Genomic DNA, 19,153 nt, shown 5'->3' on the forward strand with positions numbered 1-19,153 from the left:
AGCTCAGTGAGCTAAAATACTGCTCCTGAAACTCCAGACGAGCAGGTTTTTATTTCTATCATCTGACAACTCAATGAGCATTTCTACTCTTCTATTGTGGCGTTTGTCTCATATTACATCAGTGTAAACATGAAACCAACTGTTGTGGTTGTCATGACGAATCTGACAATAGGATAATTAGGCTGAGTAATTATTGAAATAGTGAAATCAGAGAGAAAGCAGTTAGCAGCTTTGTTAGCTTTGTTAGGCTAACATGTCACAGCACATATTTAAAGGAACATGTGTGACTAATAATATTAACAATGGAGCCAATATTTTAAGGTATCTCAGTAAGCAAATGACAGTGTGACATAAATGCTACTATGCTTAACATGGTTAGCATCTTTGTTTAGCGCGCATGCTAACATGACATAAATGCTACTATGCTTAACATGGTTAGCATCTCCGTTTAGCGCGTATGCTAACATTAGCTTTTTAGCGCTTAACATTAACACTGTATTTGAGACTAATGAGAATATGATTAGTTTTGCAGGTATTTGGTTATAAATCAAACTACTGTTGAGATATTTTGGATAAAAACAGTAGACTGGCAGAGAAACCGACTGCCATCCTTACAGCCATGCTACTAGCTTGGCTAAAAATTGCACTAAAATCCTCTATTACAACCATTAACTACACTAAAAACTACTGGAACCATAAACTTATTCTGGGAATTTTATGTAATAGTTGGCAAAACAGAGAGTGTGGGTTGTTTTCATCACATGATAACAGGTGGTTGAAATGTGGATGCCTTGCTCTTAAGTCAGTGACAGCTCAATACATCTCATGTTTATCTTTGTTTGAGATAATACGGTGCTGCTCTGGAACTCCTTTACATGGTTTCTCACTTTTTTGGACTCAGCAAGTTGAATTGTCGAGTGAAATAACATCTGACATGAAACAAGGTGGAAAGTTGAAAAAAAAATAAGCTGAAACATTTGATAAGATAAGAGAAGAGACTAATCTCAATGTGTCCCAGTAAATTTGTTAACATTTAGCTTTTCACACTATTAGCCTTTGCTAAACCTGGATATATACAGTATATTTCACTATTCTGTTTGTCTACAGCTAATTCTGTGATAAACCTCCAGTAATGTATGTTGTATCTGCAAAGCCTCTACACATAAACGCTGCAAACGTTCATACAGCTCAGCTTGCAGATAACTGCTTTCACCTCTTCACATTACACTTTCTTTTTCAGTATTCAACATGTGTATCGTGTGAGTGTGTGTCTGTGTCTGTGTGTGTGTGTGTGTGTGTGTGTGTGTGTGTGTGTGTGTGTGTGTGTGTGTGTGTGTGTGCACAATATGAGCTGGCTGCTTTCTGCCGTCTGGACGCCGTCCAGGTGCTAAATCTGATACCACTCCTAAATATCTGACACCTTACTCAAATATTTGAGGAAAAACACAATAGTCCATGTGTGTTTTAGATGGAGCTGAGGCTCTGTGTTTAGAGTAGAGGGAGGAGAACGGGCGGTGCAGGGCGAAAACAGCATATTTTTTTTAACATACTGTTATAAAGTCTGACTTCAGTAGTAATTTAAACATGTAGTGTAGTGAGTGTTAAAATGATATGAAATGTCTGACAATGGGCTGTGATGAATTAGCTTCCTGTGCGGTTTAACTCCTGAAACATGCTGAGCTGAGCTGGAAGCAAATTCAGTCATCTTACCTCAGTGGGAGAATGTGTTTTTTGCACTTGTTTAAAAGGAGGGTAAAATGAAAATCAAAAATTATGGCTGAACATGAATGAAGCATGGAGTTTTTTCTTTATTTTTAAATCAGTGATGTAGGGAGTGTGTTTGCATGTGTCCCCCTGCAGTCTGGAGCTGATATGTGGGTCCAGGAGGAGAAACTGTCCACCTCTGATCAGGCCATTTTCTTGCCGGTTTGCAGCCAAACACATGCATCTGTGTGTGTGTGTGTGTGTGTGTGTGTGTGTGTGTGTGTGTGTGTGTGTGTGTGTGTGTGTGTGTGTGTGTGTGTGTGTGTGTGTGTGTGTGTGTGTTTGTGTGTGTTTAAGGAGATGGGGGGTGAGCTGAGAGTGAGTGAACTCTCTCATTTCTTGCCACCCCATCTGTTTTCAATGATGAAATGTTTCAAGCTAATTGCTTTCTAATTAGTTGTCAATAACAGGCTCAGCTGGTGTCCATGAGCTTTTACGGCAAAAAGCTGCCCGACTTTGAGCTACTGCTGACCCCCCCCTTCCCACACACACACACACACACACACACGACCCCCCACCCCTCCAGCACCCACCTCCTCCTCCCCCACATTCCTATTAATGCTCAGTTTGCATCACACACTCGTTTAAGACGTTGCTCATCCCCTCATATGATAATGAATTTCACCTTTGTCTATCAGGAGGGGGAATGTGTGAGAAACTTGGCTGCATGTTGTGAATCTATGCTGGAGTGATGGTGTATACATACAGTACATATATAAATGTGTGTGTGTGTGTGTGTGTGTGTGCAGCTTGGCAGGGGAGCTGGCTGAGACTTGAAACTGAGCAGGAGGAGGAGGAGAACATAATAAGATTTTTTCCTCCACAGCACAGTTTTCATCGTCTTTTTACAAACCGTTTTGAAAAGCGCTCATGCCCAGACATCGCTGCTGTAAGTGCGTGACAATGTTTATTGAAAGGAAATACATTGATTCTCAGTTGTCAGATGGGTTTTACAGAGAGTAATGTAGGGTTCAGCTTAGGTGTCTGTTTCCATTGGAACTCATCTCTCTTGATAGAAACCATTGGACTAATATTATACTATTATGTCAAGTTATCTTATGAAGCTTTAAGAAGTTATGTAAACCTGTAATTTAACATAAGCTCTGCAAAATGTATCAATTCTTATTCATTTCCATTTCCTGGGCTCTCTCACCTGTCACCCGGATGGTGTAGTTGCTGAGAAGTGTGTTGCTGTGAGCGAGTCGACACGAGTAGACGCCCGAGTCCTCGTACGAAACGTTGATGATGCGCAACATCCTCTGACCCAGCCGCGTCCGGTTGGTCGGCACCAATCCGGCACCGTCTTTGAACCAGGCGATGGGTTGAGAGGGGTCTTCCAGGTCACATGACATTTCCAGGGTGTCCCCCATGCCCAGAACATAGTCCTCCAAGAAGGCTGTCTCGCTGGACACAGAGTCTGCACACAAAGAGAGAAGGAGACACAACAGATGATGAGAAGGGTGTTTTGTTTAATAGACATGTCCAACTTTAAGTATCAAAAAATACACTTTAACTAAGGCTAAAGTGATCAATAAATTAGATCGGCAGCACATCAGTTGAGAACAATAATCAATAATAAAGTATGATGCCTCTCTACCTTCCTAAATGTGAGGATTTTCTTCTTTTTTCCGTTTTATATCATTGTAAATTGAGTATTTCTGCAGTTTGGAAAACAAGAAATCTGACAACATCAAGATGACATTTTAGCCAATTATTTGAAACATAAATAAGCAATATAATTATTGAAATTAAATATTAAAAGCAGCTCTAACTTGAACGTAAAATGTTAGCAACATGGCAGGACAGGTGATTCCTGTCTGTTTGCTGCTTGTAAAATCAGAAGCAGCTTTCTCCACACAAGTGTATGTTGTGTCTAATAAGACTTTGCATAAACACCCTCTTCCTGTAATTAGGAGGCAAAAATTAGACATAGGGTTTTCTCAGTGTAAGAGAAGACCCCTCCTCCTTTAGAAACAAAGACACAGTGATGAAGAGTCAACTGCTGAGCGGCTAGCGAGCTATCAGCTAATCTGCTTCTAGGAGTTAGAAAAGTATATCGTTTTATTCCAGCGTGAAGAAGAAGAAGAAGAAGAAAAAGAAGAAGAAGAAGAAAGGTCTGGGCTGTGTGGAAATCAACTCTAACCACCTCCATTCAAAACTTCACTGTCAAACACCAGCTCATTTACTCCGGGAGCTCCGTGTTCCAGCTCGGTTCAACCCAGGGAAAAATCAACATGTTTACTAGCCTCGCTAAGGATGCCGACCTCCGCAGAGGACAGAGGAGAGATGGAGGGACACGTCTGAATAAATAAACACTGGAGCCCCTTGAGTCTCCTGTCGTCCTTAAATCAGAGGTGTCTTCTCACATATAGACCTCAATTACACATCATGGTTGTCAGGGAGAGACAGCACAGAGGAACTCATGCAAACTCATGGTTGCTCTGGTAACCATTCAACGGGATGTACACACACACACACACACACACACACACACACACAGGGATGCTCATAAGCATACTTTCACATCTACAAGAGTGCAGCACAAACACCTGCTGTGTTTCAATGAGCTGCTTCGGCAACAGAGTAACAACACATACTTGTTTGCACACACAAATGCACACTCACCCACCCATGGGAAAGACTGAATGAGGTGCGTTTAGAGCGTGATTTATGATGGCAAACACACCCACTGTTGACCCGCCGAAAGGGCAGCGGCGTTGTAGAGGCTCGCTGACAAGCCAACGTGAAGTCGGCCCCGCTCTCCGGCAGACTGGCACAGACTGCCTCAAAGTGAGATTAGGAAATTGGAGTTGAGAGGCAAGGTTGAAATCAGGAGTGGCCCAGACGAGACAATCTTCACGGGGAATACATAATAGGTGCTGTGAATTATAGATGGCTTCGTTTCAGCGTGAGGCAGGAGAACACACCCTCACAGACAGACTGAGTTTCTGTTTGTGTAGGAGAGTCCACAGGTAACGCTGCCAGAATCGCTCAGAAATTTGTCTGCATGTCGTCTCATCATCAATCATCTAAAAAAACCAAACTACCGTGACCGAAGTAGTAATAAAGTGAAAGTAGTAAAATCACATAGGAAAAATACTCTTCACGCTTCACTACTCCACACCTCGAAAAGTACTCCTTGTGACTAATGACCCAATTAATAAACCCATCCATTAATCCATCCATCCAGTAGCACTTCTACAAGTACAGTACAACTATTTTAATGTTATTATTAATGAAATGATTTGATTCTTTGATGAGGACAAAAAGTCACACTAAGCTGAAAGAGTCCTGTTGCTGATACTTTGGAGATTTATCAGAATTTAATACTCCAAAATCAAAATTTAAGTATGCAAAGATTTGGGAATTATTAAGTTTTTTTTAGACATCTAGTGCACATATGACTATATAGTATTTTAATATGTGCAGAAACATTTGTTAAATGTAACTTATATGTCTAAAAACGGTATATTTTGTATCTGATTTTTACCTAATTTTCACCAAGATTTCTTTTAGACCTCAAAATCAACAAATCAGTACTTGCAATAATACAACAAAGCAATGTCTAAAATGCTAAAACTACATGTGCAGATTAAGCAAGGTTGCAGCACAGTTGCTCCTATTGTACTTGAACCAGAGTCCTCTAACTCTATGGCTGGAAGGAAGAGTTTTAAACTCAAAGTGAAGGGGTGGGGAGGTTTGTGCACTCTAATATAGACCTAGCCCTGCAGAGGACCTGCTGGTGAAAGACAGACATCAGAGGGGTTTGTGTGACACCTATCACCTTACCAGCTATGTAGTATCCAATATTCTACTCAGAAATGTCTCTCAAATTGGAGCAACAGTGACTCCAATACATACTAAAGTACAGTACTTGTGTAAATGGGGGCAGGATGCTACATGTACGCCGTGAAAAACATTCAAGTATGCAAGAGCATCCCATTGAAAATGACACGTTCCTCTGCCTGTTTCATCTCAGCCCCAAATACTTTAGCAATTCTCAAAGATGTTCTTCTGCAGTATGTGCTGAGGGTCTGAAGTGAGCTGAATGGATGAGTTGTGAAGTGTTTTCTCTGTCTTATTGTACTCATTAAAAATAGGTGGAGATGTTAAGTCAATAAAGTGCTTAACGTGGCCTCTGGCTTTGACAAGAATATTTACAACACTTCTTCTTTTTTCTTTTTTTTTAAACAAAAAGACCCATTCAGTAGAAGAAAAACACAGAGGCGACAGCACAGAGAGCATAAATTCAAACCCAGCATGAATGGCTGAGTACTTTCATGTATTACTTGTGACCTCTGTGAAAGAAAATGAGAAAATAGGGCTTAGAATATCTTTAGGTCTTAAACATGGAGAATTTGGCTTTATGGGGTAGATATAATAATCTCCAGAGACTCGTAGCTCACTTCGGCTTCACGGACGCCGAGCATTCGAGCACAACCTTCCCTGGCAGCTCTGAATGAGCTTCAGCACCGAGACTCGACTTACTGGAAACATTTCTTTTGTATTAAGCGTATATTTCATCCTTTAAAGGGTCAGTTCACACAAATTACAAAAACATATCTCTCACTTACTTCTATTAATGTCTACCCATGCAGATAGATCAAGTTTTATCATCTCTCTCATGTTTTTTTTTTCTTCTTTTTGCAATTTGGGTGAACTTACCCTTTAAATATTAACTAGACTACTGCATAATAATAAGTAATTACACTGTTGATTGAAGTGTGAATTACTTTATTTGCCGTCTTTGCATTTTAAAACCGTATGAGCTTGACTATAAGGAGGTTATGAAGGTTATTATTCTCTATATTTATATGTGCACTTAAAGTATAGTGAGGAAAATATGGATTAGCCACTACAGCTTATTTAATTAGGATTTGTAAATAGGAAAAGCAAGGCAATATATATCCCGTGTGATCCTGTAGTAAAAGGAATACGTTAGCTTTGATCCTGGGGAAATAGATAGAAAGACCATTTATGAACTGCTTTGGATGTTTACTCCGCCAGAGGCCAAAAACAAATGCAATTTACTCAAAGAACAAAACAAAACAAAGATATATCCCTCATACATTAAAAAAAAAAAAAAAAACACACTAAATTTCTCAGGTGTCAGACAAAAGAGCAAAGCCTCCTCTTTTTTCGGTCACCGTCAATGACAAAATATCTATTTCTGCTTCACATCCTTCACTTTGAAATGCAGATTTTTGAACATGAAAAAAAAAAAAAACAAGCTGCTTTGAATAAAAGTGGATTTTGGTTTGAAAGGCTTCACTTTGTGCCACTGCAGCACCTTCCAGGACTAGATATATTACCAGCTGCTGAGCTCTACTAGAGAGGCTGTAAGCTTCCTTGTTAAAGCTTTCGAGTGAACGTCCTGTGATGTGATGTGATGTGAGGTCACAGGTTTGATCACCTTGACAACAGACAGCTCTTTAAGCAGTGATGTAGTAGATTAACACGGGCACGTACTGTAAGTGTGTCACATAGAAAAAAGTGCAAAGAGAGGAATTTCTAATTAGCGAGTGAGCACTTTAAATTCCTAAAGAGAAAAATCCAGCTGCTGCGTGTCCAGCTGTGGAGGAACAGCTCTGTGAATGGATGTGAAACGGGGCGTTACTCGGTCACCTTCCCCTGCATGTGAGGGGAGAGGGTTTTTTTAAAAAGCTGTTTAAAAAGAGTGCAGGTCGAAATCTAACTGGGCCAGTTTGTCTCATGTGGTTCCCTGCATCTGACCACGAGGTTTAATGAAGCGGCTCCTGGAAAGACTTATTTTCAAATCGAGGATCTTTTCCAGGAACTTTTTAAAAAGGAATTTAGCAACTATACCTGTAATTTTGCTACTGGTTCCTGTGCTCACCCCCCCCCCTCCTCCCTGCTACTGAGGCAGTCTCATTGTTCCTCTGATTAAATACAACAACATGTGTGCAGCACCATTCAGACTGGAAACAAGCACTTATAGTTGTTAGTGTTACAGTAATACAAAGAACTGAGGATCTCAATCTCTGATGTTTAGACAACGGTCATGTGACCAACTCCTCAGCTAATTACAAACCAAGTTTAGACACTTTATCTTCTTTCCAGCGTAATCATTCTGTCTCGTCACATTGTGCAAAACTTCTTTACCTTCGTGTTGTCCTCGAGGGTTAAATTGACCCCGTCTGTTTTGACTGTTCCTTCCTTCCTTGCTTCTTTATTTCCTCTCTCCTTTCTTCCTCCCTTCCTCCCTCCTTTCCTTCCTTCTTCCTCTCCTACCTCCCTTCCCTCTTTCCTTTCCTTTCCTTTCCTCAGTTCCTTTCTCCCTCCTTTCCTTCCTTCCTTCTTTGTCCCTTCCTTCCTCCCTCCTGTCCTTCCTTCCTCGTCCCTCCCTCCCTCCCTCCTTTCCTTCCTTCTTCCTCCCTTCCTTCCTTCCTTGACACGAGGACAACAGGAGGGTTAATTTGTTATTAATCCAATCTGTCTATCTTTCACAGGTCCTCATATTTTGGTAGAAATGCAAATGTAAATGTGCTAAATTGAGTTTTAGTTCCTGAGTTTAGTTTCATGGGACTGTTTGCTCCAAAAAGGCCTTATTATTCAACTGGAAGTAAGGTTTAACACAGTGTGGGATGGCCAAGGTCAATGAAGATGCATGGATACCATCATCTGACTCCAAAAGTAAGTGTGTGTCCTCACTTAAATCTATATTAAGCAGCTTCTCACTCTTTTCCAACAGAGCTTTGATTGCAAAAACAGCGACTGAGTAGATAGAAAAGATAAAGAATATTTGATTGAATTACAGTTTTATTGATGTAGCTGCAGCCAGAGAAGAATCTATGTCTTATCAGCAGTGCACAACCTAACAAGAACCCACTTCCACTGGTCTAACTATACAGGAATATAGCAGAAAATGACTTTGACTGCACTGATGTCACTCGGAGAAATTCCTGCACATATTTTGTTCTTGTGATTAAAAGTAACTAAATCAAAGCCTTTGTCTAAGATCATTTGTCTTTTAAAATCTATTGTGTTCCTTTGTTCTCTTTTTGAAACACTTCATGAAAAGAAAAAGACTGTTTGATAGAAAATCCCCTTTATGAATGAGTAAAAGAAAAAAATCTGATCTGAAGCGATTCTGAGAAAGCAGATAAATGCTTGTGGTGCAGCATTCTGGTGGCTGATATCAACAACATCGAGACATTCCCGCTGGTTTCTCGTCCGGTGCGGCACATGTGAGATATCGGCTGCCTGGTGTGTGTGTGTGTGTGTGTGTGTGTGTGTGTGTGTGTTTGAGCGGGGGTGGGTAACACTCTCTCCGGAACCTGAAGCCAGCTGGAAGCAATGTGTGATATGTACTTGATGAGTGTGCGTAGATGTGGATGTGGGTTCGGATATGTACATATGTGTGTATGTATGCATCTGTGATTGTAAATGGGAAACTGTGTGTGTGTGTGTGTGTGTGTGTGTGTGTAGTACAGGCTGGACGGTCACTCCATAAATCAAGAGGCCCCTGCCCTCCTGGCCCTTCTTACCCTCTCAGCTCAATATCATAACAAATAGCCCTTCAGAATAATATAAAGTCTCTCTTTGAGATACTGCGGCGCACTGTCCGTTAACAGCGCCGCTCACAGACTCCATCTTTTCTGTGCGTCTGAAGAGGTTTATTTATCCTCTACAAACTTCTCCAGGGGCCGGCAGGCAGGCTGCGGCCCCAGGGATGAAAAGGCCTCTTTATGTGGGAAGCCTTTCCACGCCTGCCTCTCTCTTTAACACACACACACACACACACACACACACACACACACACACACACATGCTGAAGGACTGAGTGAGGGATCGTGGAGGAACAGGAAGGAGTGTAGACCAGACCGAGGAGCTGTCGCCATGGCTGCTGTCGTATCAGGTCACAGGAGGAGTGACGTTTAGCTCCATAAACCCTCATTAATCCACTTTATCTCACTTTTTGCTCCTCTATGTATCTTAGAGGGGGGAAATAAGGGTTTGGCTGATTTACAATGCAGACTTTGAGGGTGCTGATAGAAGATTTTCAGCCTCAAAACTTTTTTTTACTCTCAGAAAAGTAGGATTTTTAAAGTAGGAAAGAGATTTTTTTTAAGTTGTTTTTAATCAAATTCACTGGGATGTAAAACCATGTGCCAAGAAGCAAGTCACAAGTTGTTGGTGCAGATTCATGATTTTACTATTTCTAATGAACTCTTGCACTTAACTTGAGTTACACAAAAACCCCATGACTGTGTATTTTGATGCACTACGCCGGTATTCAGATGCACATTTAGAGAATAGTGCCACCTTAGAGCTGAGTTTTCTGTTTTTCTTTTCATTTTAATTTGGAAATCTGTACATGTTCTACTCTGACATTTATTGTCTGAGTTTCTAACACCAAGTTTTGAGTGTGCAGCCTCACAAAATGAGATAATCGACTCCAAATTGGAGTTACCACGAGGGAAAATCTGAATCTAGACTCCTTCAATCTGCTGGCGGAGAGATTGTTTAGTGTCTGTGCGTGATGCTTCCTTCTGGTGTCCCTCTTTAAAATGCAGAATGAAGAGGGTATTTTTTTTTTTTTACTTTCTCCATCTGTCAGTAAACAACCAAGTCGTGACATCACCGCGCTGTCAGTTTGATGAATTCATTTTCCTCTGTGTCTGGAGGAGTGAAATATGGAGAGTTTCACCTCTGCTGTGCTGAAACACTAAACCTGCAGTTCTTATAATAGTAGCTGATATTTTAATGAAGTATCCTTTAAACTTCCTGCTGGTGACTCTACCAGGCTGGTTTACTGTGCTGTTTCAGAATGATGTCGCCTTGTTCACAGAGATCCGGCTTTGCATAAAAACAGCATCCACAGCAGGTTCAAACAGGCCAGCAAGAAGGATCATAAACAGTAAAAGATTACAAGACTGTCTTTCTGTAGGGGAGATTAACAGGTACTTTTATTGAGTCTGGTAGAAAAGCAGCAATACATACCTTTTTTCAAACCATATCTACGTTCAAACCGCTTTTGAAAGTGATGGATTCCAGATGGGCCGAGGAGACATTCATCTTCATCAAACTCCCTTTTTCTTCCTCCTCCTCCTCCTCCTCAACTACACTGAGCTAATAATACAACGAGGCCATGTTTCCAACATCTGCCTTTGCGCGCTGTTCCCAAACCAGTGGCAAACAATTCAGCGATAAATGGCCTTTTTTATTGCAGGTAATTAGTTGTTTGCTTCTACAACTGAGAAAGACTGGACTCCTTCTCTTTTGAACAGGGAGAGCAAATACTTTCCACATTTCTGTGATCACTCACGGCCAATTGGTGTGCATGTGTGTGTGAAGCTGGGAGCAGGGGAAGTTATGTGTATATGTATGTGTACAGTATTAGCACACACATGTAGGTCAATGTAAATGTTAACAGTCTGTGTGCTCTGTTCCCAAACTCAGGTGACATGTTGAACTTAAAGGACAATTTGGCTTTATTATAACTTGGCTCGTATCTTCTTAGTTTTTGCCTTTCTTTAGTTTCAACATCCCTACAACAAAGTCCACAAGAGGCGGCAAACATGAGATTTTAAAGTTATAGCTTACATACATTTCTTCCTGTATAAATCATACTGAACCGCGATCACTATGACAACAGCTTACAATTACAAAATGATGGTTAATTTTAAAATGTATTAGAGAAGTTCGGTTTCTCCTGAGCTTTTCAATTCCAAATCATCAAAATCTTTCCAACTCTTTTTCAACGCTGTGAAAAACACATGAAAAAGCTCTAATGAGTAGAACTTGAGTCGAGATGTAATGTGGTCAAATTACCATTTCAAGAATGAATGATCATGCTATAAATAATGTCAGTTATGGAGCAATATCTATCTGAAGTTTGCTAACATTAGCCACCTTATAGGATAATGGTCATACCAGAGCGACTGAGTATTAAATTTAACAGCTTATGGATCCATTTCTTCATTTGTAAGAGGAGACATGTGTTACGTAATCTCACTAAACAAGCTGACACTTCCTAAATCTTCTACTTGGAAGTAAAACTGAAATTAAGCGCACCCTTAAATGTGACTAATATTCTTCACTGTAGGCCAATTTTTTTTTTTAAACAGGGAATTCAGTCTGTTATGAATCTTTATACCAGACTGTATCATTTTCACCTTTGTTTTCTCTTCCACATGAAGTTTGGCTAACCTTTAACAACCTGTGTGATCGTATGACTGCTCGTATTTCTTGCCCCGTCGGACTTTGCAAGGGATCTCAGACGATGATGATGATGATGATGATTAATACAAGCCAAATGAAATCACCCTTTACAGAAATACACTGAAGAGCTCGCCACATACATAAAGACAGACAGGCAGCCTGGTTCAGAGCGGGAAGTCCTCCACAGCAGCCCGTCTGCTCTCCGTGTCCCGCCAACAGATTCTTTTACTTCTGCTTCCTATGCTGAAAAACCGGACTGGCTGCCAACCGTTTGGCACACCCAACACCCCCTCAGACAAGCCAGCATCACATGACCTTCAAACAGGATCTGTGGAGTCCCCCGAACCTCCACCACCGCTGCCACCCATCACCTCCTCCCTCCATAAAGAGCACATTTCTCTTCCTCCATTTCACAGCTATGCCAATTGTAAATCCTGCTCGTCCTGGAAAAGCTCCCTCTTCTTCTTCTTCTTTTTTTTTTTAACACCCTCGTTTCTTTCTTTTCTTTTTTTTTTGAAAATGTGCAGTGAAAACCCTTAATCTCTGTTTAATATGGTTTGGCCGGATGTAAATACCTTCGGACAATGCCCTTAATCTGGGCCAGCCTGACAACCTCACACCATTGCAGAGGAGCCTGCCAGGAGAGAGATGGAGAGAAAAAAAGAGAGGGATGGCTCGGCAGAGATCAAGGAGGAGAGAAGAGGGGAGGGGGGTAGGGAGGGTTTCCCCCAAGCTTATTGCCTCTATTCTTCGCCAAGCTGAGCCGCACTTTATCAAAAGAGCTCCTAAAATCAAGTTAAAGATAGACGTTGCCTCTAAACATCCCGCCCAGGCCTGTGCCAGCCTCACTTCCCTCCCTCCGTCCTCCTCCTCTCCTCCCCCGCTGTGCCTGGCCCTGTGCTCGGCCGCGCTAACGAGCATCGGAAGCTACTGTATGTCCAGAGCATCTTGGCAGCGCCCAATCGTCTTTGCTCCTTTCATACCCTCATCATCAACCCCCCCCCCCCCCCACTCCCTCCATCCCCACCCAGCCCCCTACTCTCCGTCCCTCCAGCCTCAGAATAGGGCCTGGGTTGGGTCCATGGTAATTGTCATTCCAAAGACGAACTGGCCTAGTTTCAATTCAACAGACAAGTGTAAGAAGCTCGGCCCACAAAAGCCAGGATGTCTGCGAAGTGTGTGTGGGGCTACTATACAACATAATCACACTTCCCTAAACAACACAGAGGAACCAATCCGATTACAAGGCGGCTTTTTGGATCGGAATATGAATGTCAAAGCTTCCTACTTAGGCAGCGAGTCTTTTATGTACCTAAGTTTTCCTTAACAAGGAGAGAACAGGTGATATTTTAAGGAGTCAGCTGTGTAGCATATTGATTTCTGGACACTCTGGGAAAGCTGAATGATTTCACACAGACATGTGAGGCTAACCTGATGCACAGTCAGCACTCTTAGCTCTGAGAGGCTTGCTGAATCAGTGAAGTGATCGGGGGGGGGGGGGGGGGGGGGGTAGAAAGCAGAAAATGGGACAAGAGTTGGAAAACAAAACAAAAAAATGTGCTGGATATGAAGAATTAGCTCGAAAATCTTGGAACTGAGAGGCTCCAAGAAAAAGAAATGTGTCCAAATTGCTGTCTCCTGGTATTTTCTATTCAACTGATGATGATGATGATGATGATGCAGCAGCACATGTGGCAAAAGTTTGATAACTCAATCTTCATTATGTTCTTCATCATGTTCAGATGAAGATCAGGTGAAACTTTGTTCATTTATGCTTCATGATTATTTAGGAGCCTTTCATTATGATTTCTACCAGGAGTAAGAGGAGACAGGAAGTAGTATTCATTCATTATTGCCATGTAAACAGAGTATGCACCTTTACATTTGTGTGATTTTGACATTTTAATTGCACAGTCCTCCAGGCATCTGCGGTTATTTCCAAAGGTTTCTGAAACCCAAGAGTTTTATATTAGTTGATATAAATATATCCTAATAGATGATTTCCTGGAAATTCAATTGAGAACCATTTACAGATCTGATAATCAGATGGGAATGTCTGTTTGTTCTCTAATCTAGTAATTAAAATACTTGAAGAATCAACATCCTTCATTAAAGTCATGGGAAATCTGCAGCATTGCCTGATATGACCTAATGCAACCAGAGATATTAAAGGGATAGTTAGTATAAATAGTCTCTGATGGTTGAGAAATCTCTATCATCTACTGGAATATATCCTCATTTCAACTGCAAATCATCTAAATGAATTAAAAAAAAGAACAAAGTGTTTCTTAAATGTCTGAAGTCATCTTATCCCAAACTCCAAAGACAAGAAACAGCTGATGGAAACCGTCTCCGATCACACTGACACAGCGCCAGGAGACTCCTGATTGAAACGTTAAACTTTAACCTGCGATGACCCCGACCAAAAACCCTGCCCTGACCTCTCAGTGTGGCGTGATCTAAACACACACACACACAAACTTCTGATACTCTCCAGCCGGGATGAACTGCCCCCCCCGACACACACACACACACATCATGTCCTGCTCTGATAGTGATATGAGTGTGTGAGTGTGTGTGTGTGTTCGAGGTGACAGAGACATCAAGGCAAACACACACACGTCCACAGGCACACACACACACACATATATATACAAAACAACACTAAAGCCAGGATTGTTCTGTGTCAAGGCGTCACCGTGGCAACGCTGCAAACCTAAACGGCAGTTGTTGTGCATTAGAAAACACACACGGTAATTGTATTTCCCTTTGTGTTTCAGAGAAGTTAACAATGGTGATGATGATGAGAAGCTTTGAGCTGGAAGTTAAAACCACATCTAGACTTATAACGTTAATTAATCTGTCAAGCATTACTAAGAAGGAGCTTTACTGCAAACTGCTATAGGTTGTCTTCACTTTGAATAAACGCTACCAGCACTGAAAACCCACAGCAGGAGATATATGAGGCGCCTGGTGTCTATGCATCCCATAAATAAACCATATGCAGGGCCACTGAGGTCATAACCTCAACTGATATGAACACGATTAAAGTATCATTAGTTGGTTTAGAAATGCCTCCAAAGACTAATAACAGCAATCACTTACATATATTACAACAGTTTTGGGATAATAATGGATGTCACAGAGGAATAAGATGTATTAGACGTTGGATACACACACAACACTTGTAAGTAGAATCAGTTTGTTGTTGGTTTGACTCAGCACATGAGATTTGTGGGCAATAAATTAAAAAAAAGATTGCAGAAAATTGCAGCCTTATCTTTAAAAGCAAACAAAGTTCTGTTTCAGTTCAGAGACGTTGGATTTCCCCACAAGACTTTAACTTCTCACAGTGTGAAAAAAGCATATGTGGAAATATCAAAAAACATATTAACTGGTGAGAACTTTCTGAGAGAAGTACTGTAGGAGGATTTTTACTCATGACATCAGTACTGGATTTCTAAAATGAATGCTCATAATTACATAAGAGCAGTTACCTTTCGGTTAGGAGTGTAACTGCCCAAAACAAGAAATCAACAATCATCAAATTATGATCTAAGAAAGCTAAAAAAATGTTCCTTAGGTTTAATCCTCCTGTTGTCCTCGAGTCAAGGAAGGAAGGGAGGAGGGAAGAACGAAGGAAGGGAGGGAGGATGGAAGGAAGGAAAGGAGGGAAGAAGCAAGGAAAGGAGGGAGGAAGGAAGGAAGGGAAGAAAGGAAAGAAGGAAGGGAGGAAGGAAGGATAGAGGAAAGAAGGAAGGAAAGAATGAGGGAGGGAGGGAGGGAGGGAGGAAGGGAGGAAAGAAAGGACAGAGGAAAGAAGGAAGGGAGGGGGAGGAAAGAAAGAGAGAAGGACAGAGTGAGGAAGGAAAGAAAGGAAGGAAGGACAGTAGGGGGAGGAAAGAAGGAACAGTCAAAACAGACAGGGGTCAATTTGACCCGGGAGGACGAAACGCAGCTTTTCTTTATGTCAAACTTCCAGATTTGATGAATAAATCTGTTAAAATGTTTTTTATGTGAGGAGGGTCTGAAGGTGGAGGAGGGTCTGAAGGTGGAGGCGGGCTGGGTGTAGCCTCGGGGTTGAGATCAGCAGGACATAAAAGCGTTTACTGCTCCTGTTTACGACGCTGTTTATTAGTGCGGTGGGACTGCGTGGGTCCGTCTCTCTCTCTCTCTCTCTCCCTCTCTCTCTCTCTCTCTCTCTCTCTCTCTCTCTGCCTTGGTTGTTACCTCTCTACGTGAAACCTGCTGTTGATCTCAGCTGCCATGTGCTTCTGATCACCGAGAGCACCCGCAAACACTTCCTGAGCTGCTTCCTGTCCTGCACTGGCCTGCTACTGGAAAAAAAAATCCTTTTCTCTTCTCTCAATACTCCGTTTTCTTTATTCTAACAAACCGATGAGCAAACATGAGTAATATGCAGACGAGAATGCATTTCAGATTTCAGCTCTTCCGATTATCCGTCTCTGAACATAGTAAAACTCCTGAACGCAGGACTGGCGTGTTAAGTGTTTTGCTTATGAGAGCAGGACAGGAGCAGGAAAGCCTCTAATCCCATCATCCCTCCCTTCTAGCCCCCCACCCCCCCCCACCCCCCACCCCCACCCCCGCCCACCCCCAGGACCTGCCTTCACTTACAGCACAAACAGACCACAGAGAGGAGCCTCTGTTTGGAAGAAAGAACAACTGGAGCACAGTTGTCCTGAGACATCTTTACTAGACATCTATACTAACACACAGCCTGGACACTGTACTGTTATCCTCTGGAAGCAGGATTATTATAACAAAGCTAACCAGAAAAGGAAGCTGCTGTTCTTTTATTGGTTTATATTTCACTGTAAAAATGACCTGAAACTGCCCAACTGCCCAACTTCAGGAAGCAGGCTGTTTCTATTCAATGAAGGCCAGTGTGCCAGTGAACTGAGCAAAGTGCTTGTACTTGTATTGTACTCTAAACTACGTCAGTGAAGCGGACCATCAGCGCATGGTTGGAGACTGTGGTCCAATTTCGTGATGCCAAAAAACACCACAATCTTGTAAATAAATGTCAAAAATAGTCTCATAGAAATGTCAACGAACCCAATGAGGCATCTTCACATTGCTTCTTTTGTCTAAGCTAAATCTAAAAAAAAATCATTTTAATACACAAAAATCAGAAACCGGAAATATTTAACATTTTTGTCTCCGGCAGACGTAAGCATGGAGGGGATCATGTGTTTGGTTGGTTGGTTGGTTGTGTGTGTGTGTGTATGTGTGTGTGTGTGTGTGTATCTCTTGTTGAAAACTAATCAGCCTAAAAATTTGTGTGCACATTTATTACTGTTAGCTCAAGGATTGTATGGCTGGAAAACCTATTTTATTTTAATTATTATTACTATTGTAATTATTATTGATATTAATATCATTACGATTGACATTACATTATATGCTTTGTGGGTTTACAGGAATGTGTGGGATGGTTGGTAATTGAGAGCCTTATGCTGTATGTGATTGTGATGTTGTAATGTATGTTTTCTGTTGGACCCCCTTGAAAACGAGATGGTTCATCTCAAGGGGCTATCCATTAATAAAAAATGTAATTCAAATTTAATCTATAACGCGATTCCTTATAAACTGACAGTAAATCTTAGCATTTTGTCTTTAGCATTTTACGATACGCGTTAGCAAAAAGCATTTCCGGCTAACAACAAGAATGCTGTACCGAATCTTTTAGAGGCCACATTTTGACCTGAACTGACATCTGTACAAAAGTTTGGTGTCCTCTTGAACATTATCTTCACCAGGGGTGTAAAACATGCGGCCCGTGGGCCAAAACCGGCCCACCGAGGGGGGCAATCCGGCCCACTTTCCTTTTCTGTGTTCTTTCCTTCCTTCCTTCCACCTGTCCTTCCTCCCTTTCCTTCCTTCTTTCCTTCCGTCCATCCTACCTTTCTTCCTTCCTTCCTTTTGTCTATCTTTCCTTCCTTCCCTTCTTTTTTCCTTCCTCCCTTTTTGTCTTCCTGTCTTCTCTTCCTTCCTTCCTTCCTTCTTTCCTTCTTTCCTTCCTTCCTTCCATCTTTTAATGGTCCGGCCCACATTAGATCAAATTGGTCTGTATGTGGCCCTTGAATGAGAATGAGTTTGACTCCTCTGATCTACACTACATTATTCTAACCATCTTAAACTAAGCAGTAACTATCCTATACTAAAGCCCTTTATTAAAAACTTTGCATAAATCTATATACGAATGCTTACACACCTCACTCTTCTAGTTGCTCATTAAACTGTCGGAAGAATTAATTGATTATCAAATTTTGTTGATTAATTTTCTTTCTCATCAAAAAGTCTTCTGTAGATTAATTGTCACGTAACACAAATTGATGCTTTTGGGGCTGCAACTAATAATTATATTTCATTATCATCTTATCTTGATTATTTTCTCGATTCATTGCTCGATTGTTCAGTCAATAAAAAACATCAGAAAACTGTGAAACGTGTTGATCACGGTATCACAGACATTTCTCACATTTTGAGAATATATAAAACTATCAAATATTTGGTGTTTTTTGCTTCAAAAAGCGACTTCAATGAATCATTAATTATAAAAAAGTAAATACAGATTCAGTTTTATTTCCATTGACTAATCACTGAATCAAGTAATAATAATAATAATAAAAAAGAACAATACATTTTATTGTTAAAAGTCTCATTCAGTGTTACTAATGACTGCTTCGGGAGACTCTAGGGCAGGGGTGTCAAACATGCGGCCTGTGGGCCAGAACCAGCCCGCCGAGGGGTGCACTCCGGCCCACTTTCCTACCTGTGTTCTCTTCCATCTGTCCTTCCTACCTTTCTTCCTTCTGTCCTTCCCGCCATCTGTCCTTCCTCCCTTTCTTCCTTCTGTCCTTCCTTCCTTCCTTCCTTCCATCTGTCCTTCCTACCTTTCTTCCTTCTGTCCTTCCTCCCTTTCTTCCTTCTGTCCTTCCATCCATCTGTCCTTCCTACCTTTCTTCCTTCTGTCCTTCCTCCCTTTCTTCCTTCTGTCCTTCCATCCATCTGTCCTTCCTACCTTTCTTCCTTCTGTCCTTCCTCCCTTTCTTCCTTCTGCCCTTCCTTCCCTTCTTATTTCCTTCCTTCTTTCCTTCCTTCCTTCCTTCCTTCCTTCCTTTTAATGATCCGGCCCATACGAGATCAAATTGGTCTGTATGTGGCCCTTGAACGAAAA

The 19,153-nt window shown here is 41.4% G+C and overlaps 1 protein-coding gene across 3 annotated transcripts in view; it reads right to left on the reverse strand.

Annotated features, from left to right (window-relative positions):
• The window catches only part of fgfr3 (fibroblast growth factor receptor 3), an 84,428-nt gene that overhangs the window by 50,761 nt on the left and 14,514 nt on the right, over nucleotides 1-19,153 (reverse strand). For 2 of the 3 annotated variants that reach the window (XM_053336046.1, XM_053336045.1), the window contains exon 1: nucleotides 2,918-3,065. In XM_053336046.1, coding sequence (XP_053192021.1) covers nucleotides 2,918-3,020 — 103 coding nt within the window. In that variant the 5' untranslated portion in view covers nucleotides 3,021-3,065. Of the gene's footprint in view, nucleotides 1-2,917; nucleotides 3,182-19,153 lie in introns of those variants that run through there. The other variant, XM_053336044.1, reaches the window with a different exon arrangement.

This window comes from Scomber japonicus, chromosome 16 (assembly GCF_027409825.1).
Source record: "Scomber japonicus isolate fScoJap1 chromosome 16, fScoJap1.pri, whole genome shotgun sequence".
NCBI classification, from domain to species: domain Eukaryota; kingdom Metazoa; phylum Chordata; class Actinopteri; order Scombriformes; family Scombridae; genus Scomber; species Scomber japonicus.